The sequence below is a fragment of the Anabrus simplex genome, chromosome 4, assembly GCF_040414725.1.
Source record: "Anabrus simplex isolate iqAnaSimp1 chromosome 4, ASM4041472v1, whole genome shotgun sequence".
NCBI lineage: Eukaryota > Metazoa > Arthropoda > Insecta > Orthoptera > Tettigoniidae > Anabrus > Anabrus simplex.
Window position 1 is genome coordinate 417,862,015 of NC_090268.1, and position 25,389 is coordinate 417,887,403.

Consider the following 25,389-nt stretch of genomic DNA (forward strand, 5'->3'; position numbering starts at 1 on the left):
TTTTATCATAGGTAAATTTCAGTACTTACTCCAGTGTTAGTCACCACCTCTATCTGGACATAATCCTTATATTCAACTATCTTTACATACTGCTGACTGAATACCTCTGCCTTCTGTAAGTCCTTGCATATACACTCCCCTTGTTTATTAAAGATCCCTGGAATGTTCTTCCTGGAATTTGTCTCCGCCTTAAAGAACATATACATACTCTTCCATTTTCCCCTAAAATTCACATGATTGCCGATTATGTTTACTATCATGTTATCCTTAGCTGAATTTTAGGCTAAATTATATTTCCTACTAAGTTAATTCAATATCTCCTTGCTTCCACAAACATTCCTAACTCTTTCTTTCTAACCAGTGCCTCCTTCTTAATCTCTTTATATTTCTGTTACGATATAACGGATCTTCCCCATTCATTACCAGTTTTCACATTTCATAACAATTTCTTTAAGCCTGTCCCATAGGCTGTTTACATTTTTTTTTTTAACCAATTTTCACTGATCGTAATCACATTTTTTAAACTCCCATGCCTCTCTTATCCACCATATTGTAGTGCTTAATAATCCTACTTTTACAATGTATCACATTCATTTTTAATTACAACAAATACAGCTTTGTGATCACTTCAGTTTCTCTATTGAGCTCATCGGGCCTTTCAGTACCATGTCTAGAAATTTTTTCTCCAGATGGTCCCATCACTTACTGATACAACTGTACTTCCCAGGTTAACTTATTTACCATTTGTTGGTCATGCTTTCTGTCATTTGCATTACTTTCCCAGTTTACATTTAGTAAATTGAGATCATATTCAAAATTTCACTTTGGTCCTGTACTGACATCACCAAACATGCACAAATGCAAATGTAAAAGATCCACCAATTCAATACATTATATTTGTACAAACTGAGGTCACCCACTACAATAACGTTTCTTTTTGTGTCATTCCCCACATAGCTGATTATCTTATCAAATAATTCCACATCCGTGTCAGTGCCACTCTTTCTAGGTATGTACACACCAAACACATCAAGCTGCCTGTTATCTCTCAAGATGAGCCTCACGCCTACAACTTCATGTTTCTCATACTTAACTTTTTTGTCTACAAAATTTTCTTTTAGCAATATTGTGCCATTTTACTGTTCTGAGAATAGAATTCAGTGGAGTTAAGATGGTCGCAATTGCCGACAACAAATTTAAACAGAATGCATAAACTCAATAATATATATCAAGGAGATACGATATAGCGCGAGGTTGAAATAGTAAAAATCAACCTGGCAGTGGCTGAGACAAAACAAGACTCAGAATTGTTACAGCCAGTACTATTGCAAAATGACAAATGAACAAACCATCATAGAGAACGGATGTATTAATTCGAGGAGGCTAGACACGCATTTATAAGTTCATAACTTAGAAGAAGATCATCAGAAAAAATAGGGATTTATAACATTGAAACTAACTGGAAAGCATATAAAAATAATAGCAGTAATATAATCGGCAAGATAAGAATATTATAAAGACAATACATATATTGGAGTTCATCATGGCAAAAACTAGGCCTTGGTTCAATCAGAAGAAAAGGGAATTCTTTATAATGCAGCAATAACTAACTGAACCTTAAAAAACAGTAATATACAATATATATAAAGCTGAAACAACAGCAGACATCCTGCAGATCTGCAACATTATTACGATAAAATTCGAGCTAAAAGAATTTTCATTGAAATTGTAATGTTACAAGGTTTTGAATTCAACATAATGTCACAACTAATTTCATATATGTATCTTTATATTCCTATTGCACAAGACCTGGCTGCCAGCAGTTCTAATAAGACTATGGGGAGATTGCCTGGACAAGGCCAAGCGGCGGACTATGAATGTCGAGCCAGAGCCGCAGATAACGATGCAGACATAATCCAATCCTGGAGCCGAAGGAAAAAGATAAATTTTTCATTAAATTAAGTTAAATGAGCGTCATGTAAATTCCAAAGTAGACATCTTAGTTTTTTTATAAATAGATGCTAGATCAATAATATCTTCGAGATGATTCAATTATGTTAGATTCTCACAAAACTGTTTTTCATTTGTGTTGGAATACATGGAGACAGGTAGTCATCCTAAAGATAAGACCAATTCTAATTAGGGAGTGTGAAGTGAATAATAAGTTAATGCCATTGCAATGAAACCAAAGAATATTGGAAGGTTATACCATGTGAAATGTGAAGTACAGAGTGGTAGAATATTTAAGGTTGTGCCCGTTCGCATCTCGTAGACCATTTACAAAATGGCGGCGTAGGAAGGTATGGCCCATGCGATCTATTAGAGGCAATGAACTTCTCATTAATGCGGTATATAGAAGACCATGCACGTCTCGGAACGGACCAATTTGGAAGCCACTACAGGACAGTAGAGGGTCAACTGGATTGTTTTACGAAAAAAATATAGCAGCGGAGTAATTGTTAAAAAATCTTCACTCTAAAAAAAATTTTTCGGTGGAGGAAGGACGCAACTCCAAGCCAAGCTTCACATCTGAAGATTATTCAAGATCTCCGAAGAAGATATTGACTATTTTATGATCGACGTTCAAAACAGACGAAATAATTCACCGGCGCACAGTATAAGAAGAGCCGAGATATTACAAAAATAAGTAAAGTACGGTGAGCTACATCTGACTTGGATCCCGTGAGCAACCATTCTGCGATTGGCGAAGAAGGACTCACTGTATCAGTGGACCGATAACTTCGTATGGGCAGAAGATTATCCCTGTTGAATTTAAAGAAGAACAAAAGTACATTTCGAATTCTGGAGAAAAAGGCTGTTACATAAATTAATATATATATATATATATATACGGAGAACTTATTTCCAACTGAAGAAAATTTCATCCCTAAGAATAAGAAATAGAACAATCGATTGGGACAGATCATCAAAGAAATGGAATATATCATGACTGATTTCTCCGCAGAAAGAATTTTCTTTGCTGTCCGCAGAATTGGAATGATGACTGCTTGCTAAATCTACAAGATGGACTGAACTGGGGAAAGGTACCTTCCCAACCAGACGACCAGCCGATGATGGGAAGGCAATGGTCAACCAGACGATCAGCCGATGATGGGAAGGCAACGGCCAACCAGACGTCCAGCCGATGAGGAAGAAGGCAACGGCCAACCAGACGACCAGCCGATGAGCGGGAAGGCGATGTCCAACCTGAGATCCAGATCCTAACAGAGAGTCGAACCACATCCAAGCAATGGAGCGAAAACCTGACCAAACATAACATCTAACGAGCTAAGTCTTTACATTTTCTAGTAGAGTAGTTTCTTTCAATCTGCACCCACACTCTAACTTTGGCATGTGCTGATTAATTGGTGATATTTATGAATTAATTAAGAACGTGTGTGAATTATAAAGTGAAGTGTGAGATATTTAAGGCTATAACATAAGATGGCAGTGTAGAATTAGAGTTCTATTATATCATATACATACTACCGCACTTGCACACAAATAGTAGAAACTAGCATAAATGAAAGAAGTGTTTCCTGTGAAGATCCGATAGCAATGACTCTATACAAGTCGTGAAACTTCGATTGATCTCGTATTAGTTGTACAATGATTACGTCACGATTTACCTGCGCGGCAGACATGAATATATTTAAGTTACGTACTCCTTGCTTTATAGAAAGAGGGCATTGAACTTCGATTGCTGTTAAAATATAAGAGGTTATTGAAATGCGTTTATAAATAGGCAATTCCAAGATGCTTGGCATAGAGCTTTAAGAGTAATCGGCGATATGCGTACGGTAATAAGTATGCCAGTGGTGTGATAATGTATATTGAAAAGGTGTTATAATATAGTTATTTCTCAGAGTATATTAAGGAATATTAGAAATGCAGAGGTGTGTTTATGTGCTGCGGTATGAAAAAGAATTGCTATTTGCTGCGGAAACGTTACGTTAGATTAACATGAGGTGAGTTCTGTGTCACATAGAAAGAGTACGTTAAAAGAGTGTACATCGCGCAGATGACCCATTTTAAGGTAAGATTGACATGTACTATGGTAGAATTGTGAATCGTGACAGTTTTATCTGACATTGGTAAATGCCGTGTAGTATATATGAGAGAGTTCTTTAACATACAGTTTAACTAAGCTCATGGCTAAGTCTACATATGATATTCTTTGGTGCGGTGACATATTTCAATATGAATGCGTATTAATTTCATTCTGTACTGACCATATGAGTTGAGTAGCTTGCATACATGAGAGATATTGAGTAATAGGAGATAGCTAAAGCACATCGAGCCGATGGTAGAGGTGTGTGTGTATCGGAAACTACCTAAACAGTTAGATAGATGATTTATTTCTTTTAACGCAGAGATGAATTGAGTTGAAGTTCTTAAAGAATATAATGAGTAGGAAAATGGTAAGCTAGGAGCCGTATGTCGTAGGCTCTAGGGAGGTATTGTTATTTAAGCGTATTCAAGAAGAAGGACCAAATAATCAGAGTTCAGATTTATGAATGCAAACTTAGGAGAGCAGTTTTATGATTTCATATTCACGCTAGAGTTTATTTCGAGACATATAAGCAAAGATATGCTCAGATTTATATTCACAATCTGACTTTAACCCATTTAATTATTATTACGCTTCATTCTAGCAAACTAAACGTTTTTATCACACAGAATTGACTTAAATGTGGTGAGATTAATTAATGTAATTATCGGAACTGTATTCACATCAACAGACACAAGTGTTTAAATGGAGACTGTGATTACTCAGTGATCTATTGAATATAATTAGAGTAATTTAAACTCATTTCAGAACATGATTACGAATATAGACATAAATAATGAATGTGAACTTGAACATTGAATGAGAATGAGTGTAAATAATTTAAAAATCTCAATTATTTTACTTTTATCCGTGCCAGCGCTGACTCTGATCCCTTATGCATACAGGTTATCAAGCTTATACTACCCAGAATCCACATCAACTTTTCATTGAACGTTATCTTATTCCAATAAATCTTGTTATATTATTTTTCTAGAAAGTGTCTGTGTTATGAATTCTTTTTGGTAACACCTAGTTTATAAGTTAGCTGTTAAGTAGACATAAGTAACTGAAGGATTTGATGAATGAAAGAGATTCATTTTGAGGTTTTCGGCCGTTGGTACTTACTCGAGCGAATAGGTTCCCCAGTGATCCGTGTCTCAGCAGACCGAGTCTCTTCCGAAACCACGTTAAAAACAAACTAATATAAAATCTCAGATTTTATGAGCGATAGATAGAATACCCTGAGAAGAAATAGAGCTACCGGGAGAATAGTGTGCTGACTGCATGACAGCGGGTTCAAGGTTATGTGTGAAGTGATGAGTGATATTTTGGAATATGAAGGTTAGACATTGCCATAGGAAATCAGAGTAGGGTTATATACATGGATATGAGTATAAATCAAAGACATGTTGAGAACAGATATGAAGATACTGATCCAATGAAGTGAATAATTGGGAATTAAATGATTTTAAGCACCAAGATGAGTTAAATATGAGGATTATTGGAAAGAAACAGAAGAGATATGATATGTGAGATGAAGGTAACGTTGTAATGTTATATGAGTATAATGAAGAATGGAAAGAGAGAATATATGTTGCTACTTCGAGAAAAGAAGAAAATGATTATGTTTGAAGAGAAAGATGATGATATTTGATACAATCCAGGATCATTTATGTTCGTGATACCATGACGATATTTCATTGACAGAGAATCCATACCCTACGATGGTGATAACGTGTTGTGGTAGTTATGTGTTATGGTGTGATTAGATCATCACAATGAATCATTTTAGGAAGTGTCAGTCAGTAATTTGATACAAATTTTAACCTACTATCTCTACCATAAGGTTATATTTTCCTGAACAATAAGCATGGCATACATCAAATCACACATATAAGCATTATTATTTTCTTATAAATAATTCCAAGAGGATAGATGATTTCTAATATCTTCATGAAAGATATCCTTTGCATATTTAGATAAGTGACATGAGGTCATACATTAAAATTCAGGCACTCATGTGAGAAATATGGTTAATTAGTTATATTTTATGGTTAATTTGAATTGAGGATTATTTTGATAAATGATGCAATGATGTTAAGGTAAATATTAGCATACGTTTTTGATAACAAGAAATACTTATCTTTTTCCCGACGCACTCAAATACTGTGATAATTAAAAAACAAGCATAAAATGTAACCCTCATCCTAAGTTATCAGAATAAGAGAAACGAATTATGATACTGATAAAGACAAAACAACTTAACATTATCCTTGACTTTCCAAGTGGATTTGTACTTATTTAAAGAAATGTTAATTTTGATTTATGTATCTTTTCTTAATTTTAATGTTGATGTGAAAGTGATATATAAGTTCATTTCAAATCTTAATCATTTTTATTATACATAACTAACATATTAATGATAAATATTCATGTTTTACCCTATCGAAGCAGATTCAATTAATTCAATGTGAGACAATAATTTTCTTTCATTTCATTTTCTTTTCTCAACTTTCTTAATTTGAATAAATGATTATGGTAAGGTATACTGGAAGTGCTGTTTATCAATTTGGTTGAGCATTTTAGTTAGATTTAGAGTTAAGGCATAATATAGATCCTATTCTTCAATAATCAATGATTCGTAGGATGTAGACGTCCATCATCAATACTGGTAAATAATGCGTTTATCAAGAAGCTGTTCTCTTCTTTTTTTTGGAACTCACGTTAAAAATATGTATAATCATCGAACCATGAGAGTAAGCTGGCCTGGATTTCTCTTATGATCCGCCCTGGACGCAGGAAAGGCGCAGTATGAATACTCCCCGTTCTACTGTTCCTATCCTCTCTCTATGATAAACACCCTAATTCTGTGAGAAAATTTCCACATCCATAATATCACTTTTCGGCCGTGATTCAACTCCTATTACAATATCTGATAAATAAACTATATAACATATAAACATATAAAATAAGAGATTTTCCTGTACATTGCTCAGAATTTTTAAAAAAAATGATATTTCTGTATTGGTCATGCCCACAGTAAGAAAGAAAGGCAATTTTTAATTTTCCTTCATATTTGTCTGTCTGTCTGCACTATACTCTAGGCTATAACTTTGTTTACGCTGGGTAAAATGGTAGTTTATGGAAAGATCTAAACTTTAACTTTTAAATATCTATGTTATTAGTTGTCTTATCAAAATATACTACATGAATGTATACTTTTGTTGCTTAGTCCATATCAACACCAAACTTTGGCTGAACAGAATTTAATGAAAATCGGTATGTAAAGTTGGGGAATAAGGCACTAAAGTCTAAGCTATAAATAATTTTATTCACATTATGAAGCATACTTGCAAAAGTTCAATGTTGATCAAATAAAGTCCAATCATGCTGAGAGATATGGTAGTTGATTATAGAAATAGTAGTTTAGAGAAAGGCCTAAAATTTAATTTTCAAATATCTATGTTATTAGAGGTCCCATCAATATACAACATAAAAAAGTTATAGAGAATACAATTTATGATCATTTATGTCTTATACACTTTTACAATATTGACTATGATAACAGAGATATTCATGAATTTAGACTTTTGCTGCTTAGGTCATATAAAAGCCAAGCCTGAGAAAATGGCTGAACAAAATTTAATGAGAAATGATATGTAAATTCAGGGAGTAAAGTCAGTCAGTCTATACACAATCAGATGACAATAACACTCGAATACAACAACAATGGCTAGAAGGCAGAAAGCTCAACTTTTTACAGAAGATCTGTTCATCTTACAACTTAAGAACTTCACAGGCTTCCATAATGACTACTAATATCTGCAAACAATGAATATTCACAACTGAAATCTTTCAGCATCATTAGACTTAATTCTATCAACAATGAACTTTAGCAAGTATGCGTCATCTTCCACCTACACAGCAAGCCAATGAAGTTTTTTTTTTTTTTTTTTTAAGATCACACATCGTGTTTTTATTAGCTGTATATCAACTCACAACATGTTATAATATGCCATAACCAATGACACAATATTGTATTTTTAAAACTGTAATTCACAAATTTGTAATTTTTTTACCTGAGGATGGCCTAATTGGATCAAAACATGTCCTAACTGTATGTTGACAATTTAATTAGAATAAAGTAAGAAGTATTGAACAGGTTGAACCAGGTATCATATTCTGTCAAGGAATAAAAATTAATTAAGCTGTCAGTGGAGAGGTTGCGTAACAGATGACACTAGTAGATGTATAAGCTGAAGTAGAGCTTTCAAAGGAAGGAAAGAATATAATATGAAGGTAAAGCTGGAATTCAAGAGGACAAATTGGGGCAAATATTAATTTACAAGAAGAGCAATTAGGGAACATTTGGAATCAACATGCGTCTCACCTGAATTTTGTCCCTGTGAAGAAGGACATTCAGCCATGCAGATATTTCTTTTATTACCAAATCATAATCAAAGGGTTAAAAATGCTAAGACTTCAAATACAGGCAAAAGCAACTCTGGGAGTACACTACAATAATTGGTATAAGGACAAGATAATCTTCACTTTCAGATAAAACTTCAAAATAGCATCAGCATAAAGTACAATATTTTTGGAAAGTAATTCATATAAATCGTGTCATTAATGCTTTCACGGCCCGTACTTGTAGACATGGTACTGTATAGGCTTTTGGGGTTATGCCGTGTCAAGAAAATAAGGTGAAATTCTTAACGTTTCGCAGAAAACTGTGCTCTGCATCCTCAGAAGAAATCTAGACTGACCTCGAGAAAGGCTTCTTAAACAATGATACTTTGAGATTTGGACGTTATAATAGAAATGGAAATGGTACGTTCATTCGCCACCAGATGGCCCCCAGGACTTGGCATAACGCTAGTGTTCAAAGCTGAAGCTGACCGAACCATCACAATCAGACTAAGTGGTTCACATAATGTGTTTGTGTAACATATGACATAGACAGGTGTATGTTATAGATACAACCCTGGAATGAAACATCTGGCGACGAGGAAAGTACGAATTTGGAAAAACACCGAGATGAAATAACAATAGTGAAGGGACAGGGAAGGGAACTATCTATGTAAATTCTTAATGGTTGGCAACCAGGTATTACTTAATTGATAGCCAGTGTCCCTGTTGAAACTGTTAGGATTTCTACGTATTTCCAGAGCTTCCCATATCATCCTGGACCTGTACTGTCTAGTGTGGGTAAGAGCTCGAGCATCTTGGAAAATGACATCATGACCCGACAATAGAGCGTGCTCAGCTATTGCCAATTTGTCTGGTTGGTTGAGACGAATATTACGTTCGTGTTCTTTGATACGGGTACCAATGGACCAGCATGTTTGGCCAACGTATACCTTACCGCACATACAGGGAATTTTGTATATCCCAGGATGTAAAAGTCCTTGTCCTTGTCCTTGGTTTTACTCAGACTGTGAGCAATTTTAGTGGCAGTGCCAAACATGGTTTTTATATTGTGTTTGCAGAGGGCCTTGGCAATTCGATCTGCAGTGTTGTGAATGTAAGACAGGTAGGCAGTTCCCTTCACTTCTTCCTTCTGTGAGCTTTGCTTAGTCGTTTCTCTAGGATGTAGGGCTCTATGAATCTGCAAATCACTGTAACCATTACCCCTGAATGCGACTTTGAGCATGTCCATCTCTACCTGGATTTGTGATGGCTCACAAATTCGTCTCGCCCTCTTGGCGAGTGGAAAATTCTAAATCCCCATGGAGGGAATTAGATATTTTTCACCAATAGAGCATGTCAAAAACATATCAGATGTAAGGTTTTTCAGGCGTTTGCTCTATTAACCAGCGTTTCGTCTTAGGTCTGACACTAGACTCGTCAGAGTGGGATGTGTCAGACCCTACCCACTGACGCTGGGTGTATGCAGGTGAGCTTATCAGAAGCCTATATATATGAGGCACAATCTGATAACTGCATACGGGAGATAAATCTCCACAATGGAATTATTGCCCGCCTAGCAATTCCGAATGGAAAATTCTAAATTCCCATGGAGGGAATTAGATATTTTTCACCAATAGAGCATGTCAAATTCCATTGTGGAGATTTATCTCCCGTATGCAGTTATCAGATTGTGCCTCATATATATAGGCTTCTGATAAGCTCACCTGCATACACCCAGCGTCAGTGGGTAGGGTCTGACACATCCCACTCTGACGAGTCTAGTGTCAGACCTAAGACGAAACGCTGGTTAATAGAGCAAACGCCTGAAAAGCCTTACATCTGATATGTTTTTGACATGCTCTATTGGTGAAAAATATCTAATTCCCTCCATGGGAATTTAGAATTTTCCATTCGGAATTGCTAGGCGGGCAATAATTCCATTGTGGAGATTTATCTTCTGTATGCAGTTATCAGATTGTGCCTCATATATATAGGCTTCTGATAAGCTCACCTGCATACACCCAGCGTCAGTGGGTAGGGTCTGACACATCCCACTCTGGCGAGTCTAGTGTCAGACCTAAGACAAAACGCTGGTTAATAGAGCAAACGCCTGAAAAGCCTTACATCTGATATGCTCTTGGCGAGTGTCGTGAGAATGCCTTGTTTTTGTGCTGGACGGTGGTGAGAATCTGCACAAATCGCTATCTTCATGCAGATGCACCTTGTTTTCTTGACACGGCATAACCCAAAAGCCTATACAGTATCATGTCACATAAATCTTGATTACAGGAGAGTGATATGTTCATTTCAAAGGCAAAGGACCAAAAAAACTCACCCCTAGAAAATTATAAATCATGAAAGTGCAATGTGTTTAAAACCATGGCACAAAAAAAGCACATGTTCAAATTTGCCCCTCAGAGGCCACAGTGGCACTTTGCTATGAACACTGGACTATTCAGAGCAGACACATCTCATCAACACATGATATTGTGACTAATAAAATCATATAAGCAACTAAGCTGTAGCAACAAAAGAGCATCAGGCTGTGGTAGTCTTCAGCTTGCTGCAGCTTTCTTGCCCGATGTAGCTATTCTGAAGTTGTACCCATTTTCTTCCTGAGTCTATTTTTTAAATAACTTGTAACTTAAAATCTCACAAACTAATTATCTCACTAAAAGCGTATGTATGGTACATGCTGCTATCCCATGCAAGCAGACCAAGACCCAATCCTACATGAGAATAAGGTATATTACCCATGGACGTAATCTCAGGCTTGGCCGTCGACAAATGACATATTTCCCTCTTACTTTACGTAATCCTTGAAAGTTGTAAACTCCACTCTAACAAAAGTTGCATAATATTAGTCATATTCAGTATAATCAAACATCAACAATAATTTTGTATATTAACATGAGAAAATACAGGTGTAATCTTATAAATCAACTTTTGAGAGTTTGGCTGTGGTTGATATATATTCACTACCAGCTGAAAGTTTTGAGTTTTGAGCATATCAACTTACTATCACCTGCAGCCACAGTGCTTTTGAGAATGTTGGACAGAATATTGTATGGAAAACTCAATACCTATATAGCAGAGGTACAATATGGATTCAGGAGAAGAAAGGGAAAAAGGAATGTCATTGGATTGTTAAGAACAATAAAAGAGAAAATATATTGAAAAAAATAGAGAAGTATATGCGTTTTTCATAGGTCTAGAAATAGCTTTTGATAAGGTATGGTACAGTAAAATGGAGAAGTTTACGCCTTTTTCATAAATCTAGAAACTGTTTTTGATAAGGTACAGTGAGTTAAGCTTTTGGATATTTTAAAAAGCAAAGGAGCAAATTGGAAAGAGAGAAGATTGGTTAAAAATCTATACATGCTCAGAAAGTAAGAGTAAAAATAGAGAACCTGATAAAAGAAGGAAGTAGAATTGGCAGAGGTAGTAGACAAGGGTGGTGCCTCCCTCTTACATGTACTACATCTCTCAAGGGGAAATTACTTCAGAGTGCTTAGAGGGATATAGAGGAGTATGCATCAGAAGAAAGAGAACAGAACACACAAGATTAGCCGAGAGTGAGCAGCCAACAAATAAGATATAAGTTAGTAATAAAACCAGAAGTATGGTCATCATCATTATCACTGGTGTGACAGCCCTTTGTGGGCCTTGGCCTTCTGAAGAAGTTTTCCCCATTCTTTCCTGTTAAGTGCAGAACTCCTCCAATTCTTGATTCCAGTTATCTTTACATCCTCTCTCACCCCTTCTACCCACCTTAACTTTGGTCTGCCAACTTTCCTGATTCCTTCTGGCACTGCATTAACTATCTTCTTTATCATTCTGTCATTAGCATGCAGCACATATCCTACCCACTCCAACCTTCTGATCTTTATACAGTTAACAATGTTTGGTTCGTTATATAAATTATACAATTCATGATTATATCTTCTTCTCCAGACACCATTTTCTTCCACTGGCCCAAAAATTTGCCTCAAAATCCTTCTTTCAAATATACTGAGCTTTCTTTCATCAGATTTTGAGAGTATCCAAGTCTCAGCACCATATGTTAATACAGGCTTTACTAAAACTTTATACATCAGGACCTTAGTTTTCCTGAACAGCAGCTTAGACTTCAGATGTTTTCGGAAGCCATGATAGCACTTGTCAGCAGACAGTACGTTTCTGGATTTCAGAACTAACATTGTTCTTGGAATTAACTTCTGGTCCAAGGTAGGTAAAGCTACGCACAACATCAAACTTATACGAGCCAATTTCTATTAATGTAGATCTACTAGGGTAGTCTTTCTTGGTTACGGGCATGTACTTAGTTTTTCCTTCATTAATCTGTAAATTCATCTTTCTTGCTGCTTTTTTTGAGGCTTATGAAAGCTTCTTTCAATGCTCTTGGTGTTCTTGCGATTAAATCAATATCATCTACATATGCCAGAATTTGAACCAATTTATATAAGATGGTTTCCCTTGTGTTGATACTCGCATCTCTAACAACTTTCTCCAAAGCTATATTGAACAAAAGGCATGATAATGAATCTCCTTGCCTAATTCCTTTCTTGGTCGTTACAGCATTTGATAACATATTCTGGATCTTAATTTGATTCCGAGTATTTTCCATGGTAGCTTTCACAAGGGTGATCAATTTCTTAGGGATCTCAAACTCTTCTATTGCTACATAGAGATTACTTCTATCAATGGTGTCATAGGCTGATCTGAAGTCAATGAAGAGATGGTATGTATCAATTCCAAATTCTTTACATTTTTTCAAGTATCTGGCGAATTGTGAAGATCTGATCAATAGTAGATCTTCCTTGGCCAAATCCGCATTGATAGTCACCAACTGCGTTTTCCATGTAAGGCACCAATCTGCTAAAGAGAATATTGGAAAATATTTTATAAGCAATGGTTAATAAGCAGATACCTCTATAGTTAGAACACATCACGATATCACCTTTCTTATGTATCAGGGAAGTGATACCTATGTTTCATTCATCAGGGATTGTTTCAGTTACCCATATCTTGGCCACTAGTTTGTGAAAGTGTTTAACAAATTCTTTTCCAGCATTTTTACATTCCTGAGGCTTTGTTACTCTTTAACTTCTTAATGCCAAGCTCAACTTCCTCAATAGTAGGTATCGGTACTTCTATATCTGATTTTCTTGTATTTACAGGAGGTAAGGTTACTTGGTTATCACATGGACTTTCATTCAACAGTTCATCAAAATACTGTGACAATCTTTCTTGTATTGCTTCCTCACTGCCCAGTATTATGCCATCTTTATCTCTACACAAACTTGTTCTAGGCTGGAAATCCTTACGGCTTTTATTTAACTTCTGATAGAAAGCTCTCAGATCATTCATCCCTTTCAACCGTTCCATTTCTTCTAATTCTTTCCTCTCATATTGTCTCTCTTTCTTCCTGTGCAATCTCTTTTCTTCTCTTCTGGAAGTTCTATACTCTTTCACTGCTTTTCGGGTGTGGTTCCTCTGTTGCATTCTCTTGTATGCTTCATTTTTTAAAGTTGTTGCTCGTGCACACTCCTCATCAAACCAATTGTTGTGCCAAACTTTCTCTTCCCTTCCTAAAACTTCATCTGCAGTTTTTAATAGTGCATCTTTAAGATTCTTCCAGATTTCATCAATACTCTCACTATTAGGCAAATCAGTCAGGGCCTCATTAAGCAAGCTAGCATATCTGAGAGCAGTTTCGGGCTCCTTCAGCCGACCACTGTTGAACTTTCTTGCATTGGATCCATGTACCTTTCTTGCATTCGATATTCGGCTTCTAATAGTTGCTACCACAAAGTAGTGGTCAGAGTCAATATTGGCCCCCCTATAACTTCCAACATCCATCAAGTTAGAGACGTGTCTTACATCTATTAGGAGGTGGTCAATTTCGTTAAAAGTACTTCCATCTGGGGACTTCCATGTCATTCATCTGGAGACTTCCATGTCATTTTATGTATGTCCTTGTGCTTAAAAGTAGTACTTCCCACTACCATATTTCTAGAGGATGCAACATGTATAAGCCTGATTCCATTACCATTAGAAATATCATGTAAGCTATATTTTCCAATATAAGGTTTGTATTCGTCTTCCTTTCCTATCTTCGCATTCAAGTCCCTAAAGAGTATTTTACAGTCTGCTCTTGGGCATTCATTATAAATTTCACCCAATTCATCGTAAAATGAATATCTTCGTCACTCTTCTCTTCAGTTGGAGCATGTGCAGAGATAAGACTGTAATTGAAGAACTTCCCTCTAATTCTAAATCTGCACAATCTATGCAATTTTGCCCGAAAATCCATGATAAGGTGTTTAATCTGCTTATTGACAATAAAACCAGTACCGAACATGGGATCCTTCATGTGGCAGCTATAGAATACCACGTGATTTTTTTTCTCTGCATCACTCCTTCACCAAACCATCTCACTTTTTGTATAGCAGTAATAAAGTATCTAGTTGATACTCATCCAGCTGATCGAGCAATTTTCTTAGGTTTCCAGCTTGGTAAAGAGTTAAAACATTCCACCAACCAATTCTCCAGTCCTTTACATGTTTGCGAGGTCATCGTAAAAAGGTCAGGCTGGCTATTTCTTCTTCAGATTTCGTAATGAGAATTTTTTACAGATTGGGTTGTCAGCCCAACGCCAACCCCCAGCAATCCTGGAGAGCTGATGTTTTCTTTCGGGGTTGTCTCCCTTAGCTGGTGGGTCCCCATTCTGAAGCATCGGGAACTCGCTTTTTCACCCTTACATGACTTAGCAGTGTACACGCAGTGTACCCGTTGCCCAAGGGCCATGGTGTGGACATGCATGTATCCGACTTGGTAGGAATAAATGGAATTTCCTGTGCTTTATTAGTACACTTCCACCAGCAAGAAGTGAACCCACACGACCACATACTACCCCTTCGGCGCCCCCAGAAGTAAGGTACAAGGTATAAAAGGAAGGAAGACAAAATTTATGGTCTGTGAGGAGAAAATTGAAAATGTCACAATATTCAAGTCACACTCATAATTTTGTTCAAGTAATTATTAATGATGTAATCACAAACTAATAATACTCTGTAAAACATGGATCAGCACAATCTTTCCTATTTCTGATCATGTTAGCTTACATACAGTTATAGTGACTGCGTGCTCTGAATCGGCTCTGTCTTTAGATCATGTTAATTTGCAAATTTCTCAAATTGAGAACTGTGCTAACAAGGACAGTTGTGTCCAGCGTACAATTCTGGATTGCTGGAAGAAGTAAATGACAGTAGTGTACAGTATTACTATTGGTGTTATTTCTATGAAACATGTAATGTGTATTATGTAAATATATGTAACTGTACCACTGAGGAAATTCTAAGCAAGAAGAGATTTGTGTTAGTACTGATGAACCAGTGTAACTGTGTGATTAGTGTTATTATTGTACCTAGACCACACAAAGTCATATAAATCTACTGCTGGATTATCTAACAGAGGTATGTACTTATGATTTTTATTCTTTTTTTTTAACCATCTTTATGAACCATAATCCTGCATATGACATTAAAAAAAACAGGTCCCTTGGGTTTCCAGTGAGGACAGGTTTTACTGTGGTAAGACATTTTTGAAGACTTAATTGTGGCATATGGAAGTGAAACATGGACAGATTCACTTAGGGGAGATGTGCAGAGAAAACACTGATAAAATAGATTAATAGTTAACAAGTAACAGCTTACAAACTTACTGAAGATCAATGTCAGCTGTTGCTGTTAAATGTATCATGCTTAATTCCAAATTAATAGTTCAGAAACACAGAATACATACAAAATTCAACAATCAGTATTCCAGTGTATAATTCATTATATTCAGCAATCCCTCTTAATGGTGCAGTGATAGAATGTTTTGTACAATATGCTAGAGTTCCTGGATGATAATAACATATCTAACTTTACACGTTCCTATCAGTGCTCAAAATTATAATGTTAATAAGTCATAGCAAAAAACAAACCAAGTACCTTTAAAATATTCCATGCTCTATCAACATTTGGGCTGTATACTCCATACCGTCTTAATGCATAGGACGAAAACCTGCATCATAAATAACATACTGTAACTTAGAAGTGTTAGCTGTGTATGCTAAATTATAGAACCATAAATGAAACAATATCATGTTTAAAGAAAAGACAATTTTCACAATGAATAGCAAAAGGGAAAAAATATATTTTCATAACTTTCTCTGTATGTGATGCAGCCCAGGCAACCATGCCACATGTCACCTGGAGAAACTTTCCAGTACACAGGAAAATGTAAGTCAGACCAGTTGAGGATATCTAACTTTAAGCACCATATGTTAGTTAAAATAGAACCTCCATAACATCTTACATTAAATTGAAATCAAGTGATATACTTGTACAGGTCTATTCCTTCTCTTTCCTGAGTGCACATCTAGTACAGGCGACTGCAAGAACTGCTGTGGTGAGTATGAAATCCTTCCACTTATACAGGGTATGTGTGCAAGAGGAGAGCTGCTGAGAATCAAGCAACATAACACCACTGCGACATGACAGCCTATGTTCTAATATATAGATCAGAAAATGTTCCACCTTATCAATACAATTTTATTATTAACTACAGGACCGGTTTCGACCCTAAACAGTCATCATCAGCTGTACATTGATACCTTTACATATGTTAAATAATAGTTAATGTGCCTTTCTAAATGGAGAAGCCATGGGGAAGCATTATGTCCAAGCGTCCAAATTGGGCATGTTTGAGAGTAAAATGGTTAATATAATACAATTCAGGTACTTAGGTGTGGAGTTATCTTTTAGTCCTAAATTCGTTTGCAGAACTTAACTTAAACTTAATTCTAAATTACAAGTACATTAAACACTTTAAAATACATAGTGCTTGTTAAAATCACATGTTAAAATACACAGTACATGTTGAAATCCTTTATCATAATGCCTATAAAACACTTTCGTCGAGATGAATTTATACGTCTTGCGTAAGTCTACGTTCTTGTTTTGAGTCCAATATAGTTACAGAATAAATCAGTGCTTGCATTCGTGGGCAGTGCTCTCTTAGGAAGTCCTATTTTGAGTTAAAATGTCTCCACTTGTATGGGTGGTAAAATCCTCTATTATTAACAAATCCAGTATATAGACGGAGGTAAATATGTGCAGCTGTGATTGGTATTATCTTTAAGTATTGGAGTAAATTGTGGTCAGGTTGTGCGTAAGTATTTCTGATGCAAAGTGGTGGCTCCTTCCTCGTCTATAACTGTATGCTGGTATATGTTGTCTGTAAAAGACCAATCTCAGCTGCACATATTTACCTCCGTCTATATACTGGATTTGTTAATAATAGAGGATTTTACCACCCGTACAAGTGGAGACATTTTAACTCAAAATAGGACTTCCTACGAGAGCACTGCCCACGAACGCAAGCACTGATATTCTGTAACTATATTGGACTCAAAACAAGAACGTAGACTTACGCAAGACGTATAAATTCATCTCAACGAAAGTGTTTTATAGGCATTATTATAAAGGATTTTAACATGTACTGTGTATTTTAACATATTGTGATTTTAACAAGCACTATGTATTTTAAAGTGTTTAATGTACTTGTAATTTAGAATTAAGTTTAAGTTAATGAATTCAGGCCTAAAAGATAACTCCACACCTAAGTACCTGAATTGTATTATATTAACCACTTTACTCTCAAACATGCCCAATTTGGACACTTGGACATAATGCTTACCCATGGCTTCTCTATTTAGAACGGCACATTAACTATTATTTGACATATGTAAAGGTATCAATGTACAGCTGATGATGACTGTTTAGGGTCGAAACCGGTCCTGTAGTTAATAATAAAATTGTATTGATAAGGTGGAACCTTTTCTTATCTATATATTAATGAACTATCAATATGGAAATGAAACTAGTAAATCAAGTCCTTCGAACAACAGGACTGGCAGTTCACTGCCTAGCACGCAATGCTATTCCATTAATACTGGGTCTGTACCTGTGGAGTGGAAAGAAGCCAATGTAGTGCCGGTTTTCAAAGATGGAGATAAGGAAAACATAGATGATTACCGCCCAGTTTCTATAACATCAGGGGTCTGTAAATGTATGGAACGTCTAGTTGCTAAATGTATGTTGGATTTTCTCAAGGAGAGAAACCTGTTGAACTCAAACCAGCACGGCTTCATTCAGGGAAAATCCTGCACAACACTTTTAACAAAAGTCATTGATGACTGGCAGTTCTCTTTGGAGCAGACTGACGTCTCACAAATAGATTGTGTGACTCTGGACTGGAGCAAAGCTTTTGACCAGATGTCACATCAAAGGCTTCTGTTAAAACTTAGCAACTATGGCATTCAGGGTAAACTGCTATCATGGTTGAGGTCATTTTTGGTGGGTCGAACGCAATGTGTTGTGTACGGAGGAGCCAAATCAGCGCAAACCACAATTACTTCTGGAGTAATTCAGGGCAGTGTGATAGGGCCCCTCCTGTACATGATTTATACTCTCGACTTACCGGATTGTGTAAATTCGACCATGGCGCAGTATGCCGATGACACAGTCATTTACAGAGCCATGAAAAACAGTGATGATATTGTACAATTCCAATCGGATCTGGATAGTATAGCTCTGTGGTGTGAGGTAAATAAAATGTTTGGACAGCCAAAGTAGGGGACTGCCTGTAGGGGTGAAGTACAGTGGGGACTTCGAGGGCCCTGGGACCGCTACGGTAGCTGTGAAGGCCCTTCAGGAACTCTGAAAAGTGGTGGCAAAAGGGGCTCTGGTTAAGACGCAGCAGGTCGTTATGCTACTTAGGATCCAGAACGGGTAAAAAAAAAAAATAGTAAATAAATAAATGCAATGTAAATATTAATGTTATACCAGTTGTATAGTATCATTTGAAGTAATTCCACATACTGTATATCAGTTGACTATATTTGTAAGTAGTACAGGAGTTATTATAAGTAGAATTTTGTAAACAATATAAATTTATTAAGGATGAGCTGTGTGTTTAATAGAAAACATTGTTAGCGTAAATTGTATAATATTGTATTATAGGAAAAATTTTCTTCTCTTGTTAATTTAATATTTAGTGCTTGACAATAATGTATTTTAGTGTACCATTTGCCACCGAGGTAGACACCTCATTTGCAAATAAAGAGATTTTGATTTGACTTGAAATGTGTAGAAATATTAAGAAGTGCAAATATATAAGACTAAGCAGAGCTAAACAACCACTCCAGAACCAACCTACTCTATGTGGAATCAAACTACCGACTTCTAACTCCATCAGACTGCTCGGTATTCACAATTACGGACAATCTGAAATGGAATAAACATGTGGAGGAAGTGAGGTGTAAGGCATACAGAGTGCTAGGTTTCGTCCGTAGATGTCTCTCGGGAGGAAGAAGTAAAACCCTACGAACAGCTTATATTTCCCTAGTGCGGCCCATACTTCTATATGGCCTTCCTTCCTGGCATCCAATGACAACGGAAAATATGAGGAAACTAGAGGGTATCCAGCAACGAGCAGAACGTTTAATTAACAAACACATCCCCTTAAACACAGTCAGGTCATTGCCACCAGTGAACTCGTTATGTACACAAACAGACGTAGCCTTCCTTAGGAAATCCCTTACAGACAACACACACCTCTCCCCTTTCCACCACCTGCATCTTAATTACCGCTCTGTTAAAATTGGCCAAGGAGTTACTCTTGTCCCTCCCTTCGCTAGAACAACCTCATATTTAAATGGGTTTTACGCAAGGGCTGCTCGTACCTGGAACCTTCTACCATCTGAGGTAAAGCTGCTTCCTCTTCCTCACTTCCTCCGCGAAGTAAAGAAAGTGTATATGTAAATAGAAACCCATATGTGATGCATATAACTTGTATAAAGTAGAATTGCAAGAAGGATGGGTGCAAGTACAGGTGTATGTGGGCGAATGTGTATGCGTGCGCGTGTGGAAGTGGTTGTGAATGAGTGGGTATACAGGGGTATGAGTGAGAGTGTAAATGGCTGAGTCTTCTTACTCTAATATTTTCAGGATAAATCAAGATAATTATTATTCTAAGGGTACAGTGTTTGGAGTGTAAATATGTAAATTTAAAATTGTCTACATAAGTTTATATGTATTACTTATTTATTTAGTCTGATCCAGGACACCCTAGATTTGCCATAAGACACAGAATAATACACAATAACAATTTTGAGGGAAGATAAAAAGATTAATGTTTAAAAAAATGATAGGTTACAATTAACCATGTTAAATGGCATGAACTCCATATAAATGGTGACGAAGAATCGAAACGGAGTACTTGATGAGTGAGACGACTATCTCATCTTGTAGGCTTCTCGCTAGTTTATATTTTTGTCGCCATGTGACGAAAGATTTGGGAATTGTTCCCCTCGCGCCAAAGAAAAGTCCAGTCACCGTAATTTTTTTAAGGTTATACGACTCAAGAAAGAAAGAGATGGTTGGATTATAGATATCCTTTTTCTCATTGTCTACGTCAGTCGGCTGAGAGGCTGAAGATTCAAAGCGTACCGTAGGATCAATAATTTCTGCTTTGTTCCTCCGTCTGTCAATCGCTATAATATCAATCCTGCGAGTGCTGCCTCCTTCGGCGAGGCAGTGGACTTCTTCGTACACTTCTAGATTTTTGAGACGAAGAGCGTTAGCAATCAGGTTTCTGATGATGTTATGGCATTTGATCCTAAGCAGTTCTCCTTGAGGGCAACTCCCCAGCACATGTGGTAAGGTTTCATACTCACTGCAGTGTCTGCAGTGGCCTGTGCTGGTAGAACGTCCCGGCAGAGTACGTACTGGTGCAACCATCGCTGTCATCTTCAACATCTCCCTCCATTCCGAACAAGTTAAACCATCTCTTCTGGTAACCCAAGAATTAGCAGCAGGAACTTGAGCAAATAACTCAACACCTCTTCCTTTTTGTGGATATGCACACGACACCAAGCTTCAAATTCGCGTGTTCTAAGTATATCGCGCAGTTGTCTAACAGATTTCGTTGATGTCTCTTCATTGAGTTGAAGTTCAGATAGGCAGCGAGTTTTTATTGCTGTGAAATTTCGAACAGCATTTACGTGCGAATCATTCACAGCTTCTAGCTTAAGATTGATGTTCAGCTGTTGAAGGTATGCTTCCCAAGTAGCGCGCATTAGTGCTAACCCTTTACATTTGTGGCTCGAATATATCATACTCGTCGGTGTGTCACTCGGAAGTTGTAGAGTTTCTTTAAGTGCGCTTCTGATCATGTTGTCGGCTTTTAACAGACTTGATTTGGGAATTTTCTCAACCGAAACAGTCTGGAAGGGGTATATCAGTGTAGGGCCAATAAACTGATTTATTACAGTCAATTTTTGATGCGGTTGGAGTAAGTGAGTCCTGGTAATCTGATCTAAGTTAGCTTTCAATTTTTCAAGTACCTGATGTTCATTGAAGACTAAAGTCTGTCTGAAAGTTGCCCCTAAATATTTTATTTCTTCACTATCATTTATACTTCTAATGTTTCCAGAGACCGTCACGATATCGTCAGAATGAAGTTTACCATTTTCTATAATAATGGCATTTGATTTGTCTGCATTTATATGCAAACCTATTTCTTGAAGCAGATTTATGACAGAAGTGACTAGGATTGAAGCTGCTGCTTGATCTTTAGCTATGATCACCAGATCGTCGGCAAAGCATAGGGATGTTAAAAGTACAGTGTTAGGACTCAATTGAAAACCATACATTTCTGATACTTTGATGTCTGTGAGTTCATCAAGGATGTGGTTTATACCCCAGTTAAATAAGAAAGGTGAAATGGGATCTCCTTGCATCACTCCACATTTGATGTTTATCTTATCTGTATGACCACGAGCAGTTTGAACTTGTGTTGTGTTTTCTGTGAGAAGGTTGACTAGTAACTTCTTAATGGATCTGGGTAGTATAGAGTTCTCTATTGTTGCCTTTAAGTGATTGTGTCCAATACTATCGAACGCTTTGCTGATGTCGAGGAATACTACGCAGCCTGAAATCTTTTTCATTACAGCTGTTCGTAAAATGCCATCAACAATATTCACGTTAATGAAAGAGCCAGGGGTCATGACAAAACCTTTTTGGAACTGGTTCAAAGGGATGTATTCCCTTACAATTTTATCAAGGATCTTACTTAATATGCGCCGAATAATGGAGCAAATACTAATCGGTCTCCATTTGGACAGATCATTCTCTTCACCGCCTTTATGTATAAGAACAGTTCTCGCTGCCTTAAGAACCTCAGGAATGAACCCACTTTCAAATATTCTTCTGATGATATGGGCTAAAATTTTAGCAGCAAGTGGATCATAAAAAGATTTCAATAAAACCTTATCCGGACCTGGGCTAGTGTCAATTGCTATGCTCTTGATAATAGAAAAAACTAACCCTTGAGATATTGAAATTGTATCATCTAAGGTTTCATTCGTATAATCGATATAGGAGTCTCTCATGCAATCATTAGGAGTTTCAAATCTGTTCCTAAAATATCCTTCAACAACATCTTTCTCTAGCTTCAAATTATTAGTTCTTTTGCCACTTAAAATTTTTCTAATTGCTTTCCTCCTTTGGTAAAAATATTCATATTGAGTCACTTCATACTCGAATTTAGCCTTCCGACGTTCACGATCATTCTTAGAGGATCTCTGTGGGTTACTGGAGGTTTTATACTGTCGGTTGTTATTTTTGTAAGTGCCACATTTACGAGCTTCAATATATCTAGTAACTGGACTCTTTGGACCTGGCAGTAGGTCTGTAGCTGTGGCAAGGAAGTTTACAAAATTAGTGACTTGTTCATTGAATTCAGCATCACTCAGTTCATGCTGAAAAATATCTAGCCATTTACTCAGTTCGTCGTGGTAAGGTTTATTTTTTTGCTCCATGCTTCCAGTGAGGTTATGTACACATGTGGAGATGGAGGCACTTCCGTGTATGTGGGGCTTGCCCTTTCTCCATCTACCACCCCTAAATTGTACATGTACAATTTAAGGAAAATAAATAATAATAATGACATTATTGCGATCAACCGATCAAACTCTGTGGTGGAAATTATCGACCCAACAGATCGATTTGAAGGATTACCTGCGCAACCGGCTGAGGTTGATAAGCAGAAGAGAAACAGGTATGAGCCAGCCGTACCATACATTTTAGGTAAATGCAATGTACAGAGCATCCAAATGATTGGTGTCTCTATTGGTGCATGAGGTACAGTCCCAAAATTTTTCACTGACTGGACAGGAGGGTAAAATCTCACAAAAAAATTATAGGGCAAAAAAAAAAAAAAAGCAGTATTATAAAATATTCAGTAGCACCCTATGCAATTATTTATATGGTGTTCACAACAAGCGAATCTAGTAAATAGAAAATATTTTTATCTTGAAATATTGTATGTATGTTTAGTCCTCAGCCTGAAGGCTGGTGGGATCCTGAACAGTTCCGCCATAAGCTGTCATAGATGGCCTAGGCATCACTGAAGAGGCGTACTAGGGAAATGAGAAGTGAGGTAGTTTCCCGTTGCTTTCCTCACCAAGCCAGAAGTTGCTAGTACATATCAGTCTGCCAAGCCCACTGAAATGCATGCACCAACTGACCCTATGAGCAATATTTTCACACCATTCATAGCAAGGACTGGCTGCAGAAGGAATGGCATTACTAGTATCACTCATACCTCAGTCACTTTCATTTTGTCAAAGCCAAGGATAAAGCTGAGACAGATCAATGAAAGTAACAAAATTGCTCTAGCCCATACCAGAAGACATAGTGCACTGTAAACACTAGGTCCCGCCAGCAAAGGCACGACGATAATCTGTGCTGTTATGGCGAGCCTGATTGCAGCCAGATTGTTAATTAAATGAATAAATGAATAAATAAATGAATAAATAAATAAATAAATAAATAGATAGATAGATAGATAGATAGATAGATAGATAGATAGATAGATAGATAGATAGATAGATAAATAAATAAATAAATAAATGCCATTTTCTGGAAATGAAAAAATATGTTCAAGTTTTATTTAAATGTAATTTTACAGCAAGAGAGATAAGCTTAAAAAATAAAAAATTCAGAATCGAGTTCCCTATTAGAAGAAACAAAAGCAGAAAATGTTTTGGCGATATGTGGTATGGTTTCCTGAACTACATCACATATAATATTATTGGTTTTATGATCCACTAACTACTTTTATGATTTCAGAGTAGCCTAAATAACACCCATGATTGCTTCCTGACTTCAAAAAGAATCAAATAATTAAACTGTTAAACAGTCACCATCATGAAGGAACATCCCCACTTTATTTCATAAAAACTGTTACAGAAGACAGAACCTAAAAAAGCAAGAATGGAATGGAGTCCAACCCAGCAGTGAGAAATAGCAATTAGTAGCTTAAATATAAAACACAAATTATTGAGATGAAGCAAGGAAAGAAACATGAAAGTGGCCACGAAAATTACAACTCCTTACATGATCATAGAACATCAAAGAGAAGAATAAAAATGTGTTACCATTCTGTAAGGTTGACAGGCATTGTTCTCCATGGCATGTCATTCATAAGATCATACATTATGTAGTTCTGATTGATACCTTCTGGAGTGAGACCAATTCCAACCATTGAGTGGACTAAGGTCCGTGCTGTGAACAATCCCTGCAAAAAGTAAACAAATATGTATCGATTATGAGTAACAGTATCAGAAGCTGGGAAGACAGGGATGTAGAAGAACTGGGATTGATGAAGAGAGAGCGTATCTCTTTGAAGATGGTTTTGTATAAACATGCGGAGACTGTCCTCGTCCCTTTGCGTTTCCATGCTTCCAATATTGACCCATCATTATGTTCATTCAACTATATGTTCCTGTATTTCTAAATACAATTTCATTTGTC

The 25,389-nt window shown here is 36.6% G+C and overlaps 1 protein-coding gene across 9 annotated transcripts in view; it reads right to left on the minus strand.

Annotated features, from left to right (window-relative positions):
- The window catches only part of Naglu (N-acetyl-alpha-glucosaminidase), a 306,046-nt gene that overhangs the window by 109,906 nt on the left and 170,751 nt on the right, over positions 1 to 25,389 (minus strand). For 6 of the 9 annotated variants that reach the window (XR_010859862.2, XM_067145901.2, XM_067145900.2 and 3 more), the window contains 3 exons: positions 25,014 to 25,153; positions 16,459 to 16,531; positions 11,215 to 11,301 (listed from right to left, as the gene is read on the minus strand). The exons of 1 other annotated variant lie outside the window; for it this stretch is intronic. Coding sequence is in view for 7 of the 8 variants with exons in the window: in XM_067145901.2 (XP_067002002.2) it covers positions 11,215 to 11,301; positions 16,459 to 16,531; positions 25,014 to 25,153 (300 nt within the window). In the remaining variant the exon portion in view is untranslated. The remainder of the gene's footprint in view (positions 1 to 11,214; positions 11,302 to 16,458; positions 16,532 to 25,013; positions 25,154 to 25,389) is intronic. 2 more of the 9 variants (XM_067145906.2, XM_067145903.2) reach the window with 1 other exon arrangement.